The sequence below is a fragment of the Hordeum vulgare genome, chromosome 5H (genome assembly GCF_904849725.1).
Source record: "Hordeum vulgare subsp. vulgare chromosome 5H, MorexV3_pseudomolecules_assembly, whole genome shotgun sequence".
NCBI classification, from domain to species: domain Eukaryota; kingdom Viridiplantae; phylum Streptophyta; class Magnoliopsida; order Poales; family Poaceae; genus Hordeum; species Hordeum vulgare.
In genome coordinates, this window is record NC_058522.1 from 508607607 (window position 1) to 508620878 (window position 13272).

The 13272-nt window shown below is 41.6% G+C and overlaps 2 protein-coding genes across 2 annotated transcripts; one reads left to right on the plus strand and one right to left on the minus strand.

Moving 5' to 3' along the window:
* The first annotated feature begins 1565 nt into the window (after nt 1-1565).
* LOC123451778 (PRKR-interacting protein 1 homolog) lies at nt 1566-5501 on the plus strand. Its single transcript, XM_045128314.1, has 3 exons — nt 1566-1772; nt 3205-3516; nt 4865-5501. The coding sequence occupies exons 2-3, from the start codon at nt 3235-3237 to the stop codon at nt 5174-5176; spliced, it is 594 nt and encodes a 197-aa protein (XP_044984249.1). The 5' UTR covers nt 1566-1772; nt 3205-3234; the 3' UTR covers nt 5177-5501.
* Nucleotides 5502-7870: 2369 nt separating this feature from the next.
* LOC123451777 (protein CWC15 homolog) lies at nt 7871-10581 on the minus strand. The gene is made up of 7 exons (XM_045128313.1): nt 10374-10581; nt 9494-9600; nt 9301-9342; nt 9123-9207; nt 8497-8587; nt 8298-8404; nt 7871-8166 (listed from the first exon to the last, which is right to left on the minus strand). Exons 1-7 carry the CDS (start codon nt 10502-10504, stop codon nt 8043-8045), a joined length of 687 nt encoding a protein of 228 aa, XP_044984248.1. The 5' UTR covers nt 10505-10581; the 3' UTR covers nt 7871-8042.
* Nucleotides 10582-13272: the final 2691 nt, after the last annotated feature.

The following is a 13272-nucleotide window of genomic DNA, read 5'->3' on the forward strand; positions in this document are numbered from 1 at the left end:
CCTGCCCCTAAACCCCCTACCACCTCATGGATGAACAAAATGGCAAAAAGAGATGATATTTTTTCATCCAATAAGTCATCTTCAATGGCGTATTCTGAATCGAACACACTAGACGTCCGTGGAGACAGATACCAAGGCCGGCCATTTAACCATGTGCACCAAACGTCCGCCTCTTTTTTCTTTTTTCTTTGTCCGAACACTCAAAATTCTTTATTTTTAGTCGTTGATTGTTTTTTGAGATAGCTAACGTCTTATTTCAAGTGGTGAACACTCAAAATTCTTACACAGATATAGCATAAATAATACTTCAAGTAGTGCAAATATTCAAAAGCAACAGTAGTTCAAATATAAACAAATAATACAATCCAAACATCAAGTGTTCAAATAAAATAGTTCATACTTGAATTCAACTTGCACATGTTTACTCATTCATTAGTGATAGTTGAGAACTCATGTTCAGCAAATTAAATGTTAAGTTTCTCAACTCGCACTAATGTGCCTCCTCGCGTGCCAACCCAACACACATCATCCCGTTCACTCACTCGGTTGGACACGTTGAGGCAAATCCTATTTGACGCTGCAGGCGTCAAGTGCATTTTTCTTAACCGGCGCGTGCCCAACGGGAGGGACATTTTTCGGTTTTGTGAAGTTTCTCAAAGCTTCCTAGATGGGGTTTTTTCATTTATATTTTCCTAGGACTGATTTTTCTTCGTTTTTTCTCTTTATATTTTTTTGTTTCTTTTCTTTACTCTTTTTATTGCTTTTTCATTTCCATTTTATTTTTTATATATATTTTTTTTAAAGCGCAACCTTTTTCTATTAACTTTTTTCAAACGAAAAAACTTTTTTCCAAATCACTGAACCCTTTTCAAAAAATTACGAATTTTCTAATTAATATTCTATGAACTGTTCTCAAATTTTGATGATTTTTTTGGAAATTTGATGAGCTTTTTCTGAAATTGATGAACTTCTTTAAGATTTGTGAACTTTTTTTCGAGTTGAACGAACTTTTTTCCAATTTCATGAACTAATTTCCAAAATCCGTGAATTTTTTTTTATATCACAGTGAATTTTTCGAATGCGTTATATTTTCTTTTAAAATTTATGAAGCATTTTTTGCTTTTATAAACTTTTTATGTTCACATTTTGTTCGCTTAACTCGGCGATTAGGAGCTCCCACGTTAACTAGTTGACCAATTGCTTATTTGACTGTAGACCAGGTCCACCGCGCGCGGAGAAAATAGCATTATACAACTTATTTTAGGACGGAGAAAATAGCATTATACAACTTATTGTTAAAATAAGCCAGAAGTTAAAAGAAAAAACTGATTTAGAAAAAGCTACCTTATTTTCACCTCGTAGGCAAGTGCAATGGGAAAAAGGTGCTGGCTGGTGGCTTCCCGCAGGCCGCAGCTTCCCGGAAGTGAATCGAACAGGTATCCGAGAGGGTTATGTTGTTTGGTGTTAATTACGGCCAAATTGCCACCGCGGAAAAAACTGCTGCTAGCTCCCCGCACCCAACTCCCACCTCGCGCGAGCACCTCCCAGACTCACTCACCTACGAGGTGGCTCTGCTCTCTCCCTAGGGTTCCCCTGCGCCGCCGCCCCGACCTCGGCCCGGTCCAGTCCCTCCCCGCGGCTCACCCACTCCGGCAACGCCCCCTCCGTCCCCGCGGGCGGCACCCCACCCCTCCCTCCCCTCGACCCGGTCCGGCGACCCACTCCTCCGCCGCCCCACCACCGTTCCCTCTCCCCTCGTGTGAGGCAGCAAGGTGAGCAGCTCCTGTGTGGTATTTTTTGGGATTTCTTACAGCAGCTCATACGAAAGAAATAATTTTGATATAGATTGTGTGGATGGTTTCTGCTCCTTGATGCTTAGCTCTAAGGTGCATGCTTTTGTTGGCAGTATCATGTACTAATAATTTAAAGATATTTTTTATTCAGTACTTCTTCTCAAGTACTCGTACTCGTACATGAGACAATGATGCATGTATGATATTCGTATGCGAGACAATGATCCTCCTTTATGTTCGATTATGACATGTTTCAAAGTCGAATTTATATTCATATGGGCAACGAAATAATAAATAATAGCGCAGTATCAATTAATCCGAACAAACAATATAACCAAAGGGCATTACAGACTTTTCCCTGATCATACCACAAATAAGCTGAGAAAACAGGCACTCAAAAGAACTGGCTAGCTTATTATCTGGAGCTTATTCTCACAGCAGCTTATTTCCACGGGAGCTTATTTCCACAGCTATCGTTCGGTCCTCCTCCACCCAGCCGCCGGCCCGTCGTCCTCCTCCACGCCCCCACCGGCGGGCCTCCGCCACACTCCCGTCCTGCCCCGTCCGCAACGGTGACCAGCAGGAGTCTCCTCCCTCCAGTTCCAGGGGCCGCGCCTCTTTCCCTGCTCAGCTCGACAGCAGTGAAGCGGGCAGGGGTTCCATCCAGCCTGGTTCCTCCTCTCGGCGGTGTGAAATCCCTAACACTCCACGATTCTTTTCTCTCCGAGCTGCTTCAGGCCGTCCAGGCGGCGGCGGCGGCCTGGCCTGTCTGCTCTGATAGAAGCTCATTTTCTTTCTGAATACTTTAGGAATCCCTCAGGCCTTGCACTTTTCATTTAGTTAGCATAGCATGTGAGCTTGAATCAGGTTGAATTCGGGATGCTTTGCCTTGTTAATGTGATGCCTCCCTTCGTTGATTGTGCACCGCGCTGCAAATCTTGTATCTCTTGGATACAATTGCAGTTACAATTACAAACCAGGGATCCTGAATTTCATTATCACATATAGTTTACATCTAGTCCAAAGGTAACCAGGCTTAGGGGACAGATAGATAGGGTCACATCTTAGATAGCGTTGATTCATTAGGAGAGGGTATCTGCTTCATCTGCGTAGGACATGGTCCATGTCTTGATGTGTATTTGCTGGCTCTACTAGCCAGGAAAACTTACACATAGTTGCGTTTTACTTTTTCACGAGGTTGGAGGATGGAAAAGTATTACTAGTTGTTACTGTACATTCATTTAGTACTTAGATTTGTCATGTTCCGTAGATTCCTCCCTTCCAGTCATCACTCTGTTCTTGCTATTTCCAGGTCCATTATGGCATCTGTTATGGTATTGTGAACATGTCCAACATAAACTTAGAAGAATTCTTATCCCTAGCTCATGCTTCAACATTCTGTTCTATGCAGGCAGATCCGCAGGTGGAGCTAGTATCAACAATGTCAGATCCTGTTAAGGATAGCAATATGCAGCAGCTAGTCCCAATGGCACCACCCGCAAGGGTTTCTGGTGGCGAACTAGTGGCAAGGGATTCTGTAGGTGACAGTGGAAAGCAGCTGGCGCTGGTGGAGGGTGGAGGAAAGAGCTCGGGAGGGGTCAAGCTGCGGGAGGATGAGGAGGACATAGAGGTGAAGCTCAGGCGCATCATGGAGAATGTCCCCGTCCGTGCCAGCAACACCTCTGGGTCCTCTGCTGGTTCTGGCTCTGGTGACTTCCACCAGGTACTGTTTCTCTCTCCCACCCTCTCACAAGTGGAGAATTCAGCGAAACTAAGTGTCAGATTGAACCATTTTTTTTCCTTATTATGCGGATGAGATCACATATAACTCTACATTATGGCTATGATAAAATTTATTTGTCAATTAGCACTTGAGTAGATGCTTGCAATATTTTGGTGAAGTAGCCATTTTATTGATTTTTTCTTTAAAGAACTTTTGGGTCTACGGTTCATCTGAACATGAATTATTGATTCTAAATGGTTGCAATGTTCTGGTGAAGTTGCCATTTATTGGTTTTTTCTTGAAGAAAATTTAGGGTCTATGGTTCATCTGAACATGAATTATTGATTCTAAATAGTTCTTTGGCGTCTATATAAGGAAAAACAAACATGGTGCCTTCGGAAAAAAAACGCATGTACACAAGACCCTTTACCTGTTGATGTTCTTAAGAATACTGACAGTATTGAAAGCACTTGAGTAAATTTTGTGTATGCAGTTGGCTATACCAAAACAACAAGATGATTAAAACTTGCATGATTCTTGAATATGTAGAATGCAAGTCGTTTTGGATTCTAAGCTATCATTACTGAATACGAAAAATGAAAAGAATATGTTTTGCTGCATCACTTATCAACGGGGAGGTTATAAGGCTGACGAATGACCACAGTTTGATAAAAGGTAAAGGTCTGTTAAGTTATGATGTGATATAAGAGAAGGGGTCAGATACAAGATCTTTGTATTTTTGGCTTAGCTCATAGGCATTATCGCTTGATAATCTGAAGTTCCAGTAAGAGTGCTGAAATAGGACGGATGCCAGAATTGCTACCAGCCTACCAGGAGAAGATTTAGTGCTTTGCTACTCAACTCTTCATTTGAGTCGTTAAAATGAAGTACTGATGTTGACTTGTGGGCGGAATCCTAGTTTAACTTTAAAACTGCAATTGACTTGTGTGTGGAGAACTGGAGATTGTCTTGCTGAGACTGTATACACGTTCATTCGAATTCTGCTCTCTTTGAGGCTCGTGATAATAATAAACTCAAGATATATTTTGTCTGTCATGCTTGTTCACCAGAATTATCAAATCCTTGTTTCGGGTGACATCATAGCAGCTGAAATACATGATATTTGTATTTGATTCCTCCTGTTCCAGCATTCAGAGAGCTAGAGCAAACATTTTCTTGATGTGTTCTCAACTATCTTATTCACTGATTTCTTTTGTATATACAAATCAGCTAGCTCCAGATTTCTCAAGTTTTATGATATGAATAATTTTGAGAACTTGAATGGAAACACACTGGTAGTTAATAATCTGATGGTTTAACTAACTGTAAGCACTCTTGTTTTTGACAGTATCGGCAAATGAGGAGAAGAGAACAGGACCGAATAACGAGGATGGAGACTGATTACGAAAAGAGGAAACAGGTGGCCGAGTTCAACCTGCGGAGGGAGGAGAGGCTAAAAGCAGCCGAGGATCGTACATCCAAGAAGCGCCTGAAACGCCAAAAGAAGAAGCAGCGCAAGAATGAAAAGCGGGCCAAACCAAGCGGCGGTGGCGAGGAGCCCAATAGCGAAGCAGTGCCTAAGCAGGTGCAGGAGGAGTCAGACGAAGACGATGAGGGTTCGGATTACGAGGGTGACGACAAGTTTAAGCAATGCACATGAAGTTGCTGTTAAACTGCAGACTGCCGTTTCTGGATATTACTTTTCATCACTAGTAGGGATTCTGGATGATAAGGAAGACCGGGGGCAATGAACTAACATCAGGCGCTTGTTTTTGTAGTAATGGAGACTCGGAAACGTACATGCTAGATTGTGGCTGTTAGTGTTTTTGAAAATGCTTGTCTACTGTAAGATGGCAACCGGATGCCAGTGGATGCGCATTCTCCTGGACGGTAGATGGGGATGGCGCATTGGCTTCTTGATATGGAATATTATTTGACCTTTTCCAGATGACATGGCCATGCATGAAACATAGTGTTGGTTTTCTTGTTCTCTGTGCTTGCTTGAGGCCCCTTCTACTAATCACCTAATGTTTCTTTTTTCGTAAATAGTCTTAAACATAATGTATGAACATTTTGGGATGCACAATTCGATCCTGTGAGCATCAGATGAACTGAAGCAGCTGTGACTTTGGTGGGTTTTGTTTATTTTGGCATAGATTTTATGTAAGCAGAAGAAATAGCATTTCATGCCCGTGCTTTCGTCAACATGCTGGTTATTATTCAACTTGCTTGGTGTTGTAATGGAAACCTCCCACCTTGCTTATCTTTGAAGATTATTAGCAGGTTATCAGCATATGAAGAGTATATGTGCCAGTTTTTACCTGGCCCAATTACCTCACATGACAACTTTTCTCAAGAAAAGAAAAAGATCACCAAATTAAACTCATTGTTCCACTATCATTAATTCCAAACGTGTAACAAACATAATCCTTACCGATATGCCATGCCCTCTCATATTACATCATAGCATCAAAGCATAATCTTACAAGTTGGTAAGGTGGGTAGGAGAGGAAACAGCAATAGAACACCACCCTCAAAACTGGGGCAAAGAGAGAGGGCTCAGTTTTGGATGGTGTTTGGCGGTCCTTGGTCTCGTTAGGATACTCCCTCCGATCACTTCTGTAAGACGTTCTAGACATGACCGTGTTGCACTATTTGAATGCAGCAGCAACAACAGGTGGATCACCCCAACCCCCAACCCCCCAAAAAAAGCGAGAGGCAGGCGGGAGATCTACATATTGCCAGCCAACGAAATAGTGCAAACGGAGCAGCAAGGATTCTTCCAGTTTGATGATTTGCAGGCAGACAGGCCAGGAAATAACAGGATCTACTGCATTCGATAACAAGCGACCATATATCAATCAACGAGAACAACAGAATTTGCAGCACCTTGATCTTGATCTCGGCCCAACACGGATTAATACACGCAAAATTAACTCAACACAATGAAACAAGGGGGAGATTAATATTACCCTAGGCATCTCGACCAACCTCATAGAGTGGGCATGCATGGACAGTGGAGAGCTACGAGTGGTGGATTTCCGAGCAGCACAACTCCAATGCCATGAGAAGAAGAGGCAAAGAGTAGCGTGCCGTTTTGCTCACATAAAATCCCACAACTTCGGTCTAGCTTAATCAGAAAGTAACCAAGTGTCCAACAAACCCATTTTTTTAAATGAAAAACATGGTCAGGAAAAACTCCAAGTAGTACTACCCTCCGTCCCGCGATATAAGAAAAACATGGAGTAGATAACAAATTAGAGGCAGCCAAAACTTGAGCATATCAACCAACAAAATTGAAAAAAACAGCAGATAAGTTCAGCCATGGCCAACAAAGACGATTTCAATCACAGGACAATAAGAGAACTGCAGAGACCAACTTACTAATTCAGCCACAGAGAATATGCTCACCCAGCTCCGCTCACCAGCCCCAAGGTAATTAAGTAGCCAGCAACATTGCAAAGAACCAGGAGTGATGGATCTCCGAGCAGCACAACGACCCAGATGCCATGAGAAACTGAGGCATAAGGTAACCTGCCATTTTGCTCGGCTAAAACTCTCAGCTACTTCTACACTAACCGCAAATCAGGCAGTAATCAAACAGCAGGAAACAAATAAAAAACATAACTTCGATTTCAGGCTCATGTAATACCTTTTTCCCCTTAGGGGGCAGCAAGCAAATAGAAGCTCAATTTGCGTGTAACAAAAGAAAAAATCCTAAGAACAGAGAAAAAAAATTATAATCAAAACAAGCTACTCCTTCATTCAAATACGATAATAAGCAACATTATCTCAACATCAATCAACAAAATCAAGACATCTTCTATGCAGATCTGACAAGAATACAGCAGATGCAACCATACAAGCAGAACTCATCGACCAATTAAACAAGGAGCGAAAATAAATGTTACCCTTAGCCCCTTCCAACCAGCCATGGAAAAAGTGGCCAGCCAACAATGGAGAACCAGGATGTTAATCTCCGAGCAGCACAACGACTCCAATGCCATGAGAAACAGAGGCAAAGGGTAACCTGCCAATTTGCTCGGCTAAACTCACTAGCTGTCCATCCAGCCAAACCAGAAAGCAATCAAATAGAGAAGGAACTTTGGTTGCTAGTTCAGTTAAAATCATTTTCCCAGGAGAAGGCCGATAAGAAAATTGGTGTTTCAAGCGCTCAATGAATTCGGCAAAAAATATAAACATTTTCCAAGACAGTGCTGGGCAGTCACACAAACATACATATTTTCCAGGTCAAAGCGAGTCTGAAAGAATTCAAGTACTCCCTTCGATTAATTTGGATCGGAGGGAGTAATCGATATTAACAGAAGATCCTGACATCACGGCAAAGCATCAATAAACACAAGCAGTGGGTTCTTTTCTTTACTCTTAGGAACAAGGTAAACATATCACCATACAGGTAACATGGATGTTACAGTTATGTCATACAAATCGATCTTCAGAATATGAAACATCACAGGCTCTTCCAGCATGCATACTGCCCAGGCAACATAAAGTGTACAGCAGCATCATTTCATGTACCTATGCAGAAACTTGCGGTGGAAATCACTTCTGATGGTGTCGTTGATGAACCGTTTCGGTGTCTTAGTCTCTCCACGAGCTTGGTTCTTGAATACAACATCATCATCCCACCTGCGACAAACACATATATGAGCAGGATTAAGCTCAGCATAAAGCATGGAAGCATTATTTTTTCTTTAAAAAAAGGCACCACAACATAAAAGAAGCATATAATATGATACACTAGGCATCACTGTCTTAACCTTCTCTTCACATTGAAGGAGCCAGAGTTATTCATATTAATCAATGGGTTTCCTCGCATCAGCTCAGCCTCCTTCATCTTGGCCTCTTCTTCTGCTTGCTGACGCTCCTGCAGCAAACAAACGTGACTTCATATTAATTCTCTAATCCCAAAGAAGAAGAGCGCCTCAAAATGATAATACGGAGAAGAAAACAACAAACCTTTCTAAACCTGTCCTCAGCTCTTTCTTTTTTAATTCTTTCGAGCTCTGCCATTAGTGCCTCGGTGTCATCGTCATCATCATCATCGTCGCTGAATAAAAGTTTCAATTTGATGAGCAAGACATAGAGTAAGTTGAGATAATCAGCTGAACTACGAATCTGGGCCCAGATAAACAGCTCAGTCCCAAAAAAATATCAATTTCTGCGTTATTCTTTTTTGCTATTTTACCATATTGTATTGTTGTAAACATCTACTCCCTCCGTTCCTAAATATAAGTCTTTTTAGAGATTCAACTAAAGACTACATACGGATGTATGTAGACATACTTTAGAGTGTAGATTCATTCATTTTGCTCCGTGTGTAGTCCGTAGTGAAATCTCTTAAAAGACTTATATTTAGGAACAGAGGGAGTACCATGAAAAGCATGCTAGCCAGCATAAGAATGTGTATAACACCCAATACCAAAGTTTATGGTAGATAACACACATTGAACAGTTTCAGCCCCAATCCAAAATAATACAACTTATTCATGCAGTTAGAAGATGTATCAGTTAACAGCAAGAGAGTCCCATCGCCATTTTGAATGTGTGTGGTTGATAAACTAATGAGCAAAAATTAAACAGACCTTTCATCATCACTTTTGAGCTCCACGTCAGAGTCGTCTGCATCAATTTCACGTGGAACTATCTTATCCTCATCCCGTTTTGAACCTGTAATTACCAGAAGAACGAAGTAAATTATTATGCTGCCTTGGAACATAAACACTAAACAGCCTTTGCTAAAGCTTCAAGGTTGTCACTGACCTTCTAAGAGCAAGCTCGAACTTTTTCGCCGGTCCCTCTCATCTGCAAGAAAAAAGAGGTTGAACTAATCAATCACAGTTCACAGGTACTCCTACAAGGCAACGACGAAGGACAAACATCACAGAAGAAAGGATACGGCAAAGCACTATTGCATAAATGACGAAGGAAGTGCAGATGGACCCGGAGGTATTACCAACATAGGACTTATCCTTGGATGAGAAGTGCTTGCGTTCACGCTCCTCAAGTTCGTCCCTGAGATTCCTCTTTTGTACCTCCTCTTGAGTTTGTTGGCCCTCTTTTCTGCACATAAGAAGGGGAAGTATTGAGAGGGAGATACTCAGAAAAATAATATATATATATATATATATATATATATATATATATATATATATATATTATCTGCTAATTCCATTCATGGTTGACAGGGGCAAGCAATTAATTAATCATGTGAAGCCTGATGCAATAGTTTAGCCATATAGTGTTAGTTACAGATTATGGTTAACTAAAAAAGCCCACAACCACAATGAGGAACATATGAATCATGATAAGCCATCTACTTACAGATTCACTCTCTTGATGGAGCAGCAGGCAGAATAGGTGTTTGTTCTATGTAGATGAAGATAGCAAACAGCTATATTTTGCTCGACTATCCTAGGTCACTGCACGAAAAAGGCTCGCTCACATTAATACATACAGCACTATGTTCGTTGATAAGTAATTGTGCCGTTGCAGTGAACTGCAGGTACTAGCTGGGCTTATTGGGTTGGGATTAACCTAATCCATCCGGGCAACCGACGAGGCTGCTAGCGATGGCCAGCAATTAATTCTACCGCGCGGAGATGGACGAGACCAGACACCCCGATCTGGAACCCTAGCACCCTTTCCCCGCCCCCGCCCCCAATTGCATAGACGGCGTGGGCGCGGGCGCGGGCGCGATATCCCTAACCAGAACAGACGGAGGATTCGATTCGAGGCACGAGGCAGGGCATGGAACTGGAACTGGAATCGGAATCGGAATCGGAATCGGAGCGCGGGTGGGGGCAGACGGACGATTGGATTTTGAATCTACCTACCTGGGCTTGAGGGATGTGTGGGCGGCGAGGTCGCGGGAGGAGTACTTCCCGGAGGGCCCGAAGATGCGGGTGCCCCCCTGCTCGTTCCCGCCCTTGGCCGGCGCCCACGTCGGCCGCGCCGCCGTCGTCATCCTTCAACCGGGATTCCTACTCCTCTGCTTTGCTTTGGTGGAGACGACGGGAGGATTGCGGAGGGGACCCCCGAGAAGTGCCTTTCCCCTTTGTTTTGTTTCTCTCGTGGTGGCGGTGGTGGGAAAATTGACTACGTATTTGTTATTAAGTTCCTTCAACCGGAAATACTTGTTCTGGACATGGACTTCAACCGGAAATACTTGTCCTGGAAATGGACTTCAACCGGAAATACTTGTTCTGGAAATAGATGTATCTAGACTTATTTTAGTTCTAGATACATCCATTTTATTCATTTCTAAGACAAGTATTTCCGATCAAAGGAAGTAACTACTACCTCCGTCACAGTTTAGAAGGCTCGCACGTGTACCCAGGTTGTCAATTTAACTTATATAAAATCTACTCCCTCTGTTCCTAAATATAAGTCTTTTAAGAGATTTTACTAAGGATCTACATACAGAATAAAATGAGTGAATCAATACTTTAAAATATGTCTATATACATCCGTAGCTAGTCCTCTAGTAAAACCTCTAAAAAGACTTATAATTAGGAACGGAGGGAGTATTGTTTAATATAAAAATTATATCATTAGAAAATAGAACATCTAAAGTTTTTAAAGATATATCTTTCGTAATATATGCTTATCATTAAGTTGATCAAATTAACGACCTAGGTACACGTGCCGGACTTATAAACTGAGATGAAGGGAGTACAAAATTGTTTTTAATAAAATATTAATTAGGGATTATATTGTGAGGGATGTTTAGTGTTAGGGAAAAAAAGAAAATCTCACGCGTACACAGATCCATCTACAGAAGTAAAATAGGAACGCATGAATAGAAGTAAATACATACCACCATTATTTTCCCCTCTTGCTTCCTTTTAGTTGTAACCTTGCAAGGTCAGTTTCCATCTTCAGAACCCTTACAAATAGCCATATACTTTTTGGGCTGAGACATATTTATCTTGATGTCAAACTCTTTCTTAATAGCATAATGTTTGACTGACATTCTAAAGGAATCCATTGAAGGAAAAGTGTCTCCTACAATCATCTTTGGATTATCCCTATCAAAGATAATGAACTGCTCTTTGGATGTGCCATCATCAATGGATAAGGCTGCACCATCAATGTCTTTGGCATCAACATTCTTGATATCGGCACCAACATTAGCAGTGTTAGCATCATTATCAACCTCGCGCAATAACATCAATATTAGCGGTGTTAGCATCATTATCAACCTCGCGCAATAACACGACGCTCTCATTTAGCTTTTTCAGTCCAAGAAAATCATACATCTTGTCCTCCTCGACATGAACACTGGAATCATATGTTTCATCATGTATCACCAGAGTTGATCAATCAACCCCGCTGAAGGTCATCGTCGCTGTGGACGAAAAACTACCAGGTTGTACATCACTGTTAGCCATACACGACAAGGAAAAATATAAAGGTCACAAACAGGTGGTACTTACATGTAATGCGAAATCAACAGGACAAGAATGAAGTTGTAGAGGAAAAAAAGGTGGTGTTACCTGTTAACTGGTTCCATCTTAACTCTCCTACTCCTCACTCTGTTTCAGTTTCAAGGAAGAAGCATGTTATGAGGGTGCTTGGATACGTTTTAGTCCCATGACTAAAAATAGTGAGACTAAAACTTCCTAGCCTCACCCATGTTTGAATCCAAATACTAAACAGACTAAAATCAAGTTAATTAGCATTTATTATCCTCCAAACCCTCCAATCCAGAACTCGCATGTGTTAAAGGAGAGGAGTTAAATGAGGAGAGAGAGGACTAACCCACATTTTAGTAGGGGTACCCCTGACTACAAGATTTTAGCCTCAAGACTAGTTTTAGCCTCTCTTTAGTCACGGGTGCTTGGAACTTTAGCCTCTTAAAGAGACTATTTTTAGTCAGGCTAGTTTTAGTCCCTTGGATCCAATCACCCTCTATATCTCATGAACAGTCATCTGCGACAGCGATAACACCAAACACTAATTAGTTCCATGACCAATATGCATGCATGCATTACAGGACCAATAAACTAGCTATGGACTATGTTGCATCCAAACAATGATAAATTATTCTAAGCAGATTATATTCCGGTTATGGGCTACCTTGCATACGACTAAGTATTTGTAAGCGGCTAGTCCGACTTGTACATGGAAAGATTAACATACCATCCGAGTACTAGCCAAATTGTGAGTGGCTACCGACATGCTGGCAAGTACGAGTACTACTTACATGGATGAGAAACAACGTTGAAGACCTGTGAACGGCTAACCGAACGTTCGATTGACTGTAGAGGCTCTGACTCGCTCACCGTCGGCGCACCGGATGAAGAGTTCGTCGCATAGGGTTGAAGAGGTGTTGCCAGTTGCGACGGTTAGGTCTGAATGGAGGGGTGAAACGTAGTTATGGGCCGGTCACCAGGCTCCTACTTGTACACGTATTGACATATAGGACGTGTGTACATGAGGTCTTCTTCTTTTTTCCTAACACTAATCACCCCTCACAATATAGTCCCTCGCCATGTTTTGTCAATTTTTTTTTATTTTATAGTTATGATCAAACTCGAACGAACTTAATACTACTCCCTCCGTTCCTAAATATAAGATCTTTTAGAGATTGTACTATTAACTACATACGGATGTACATAAACATATTTTAGAATATAGATTCACTCATTTTGCTTCGTATGTAGTCTTTTAGTGAAATCCCTAAAAGGTCTTATATTTTACTCCCTCCGTTCCTAAATATAAGTCTTTTTA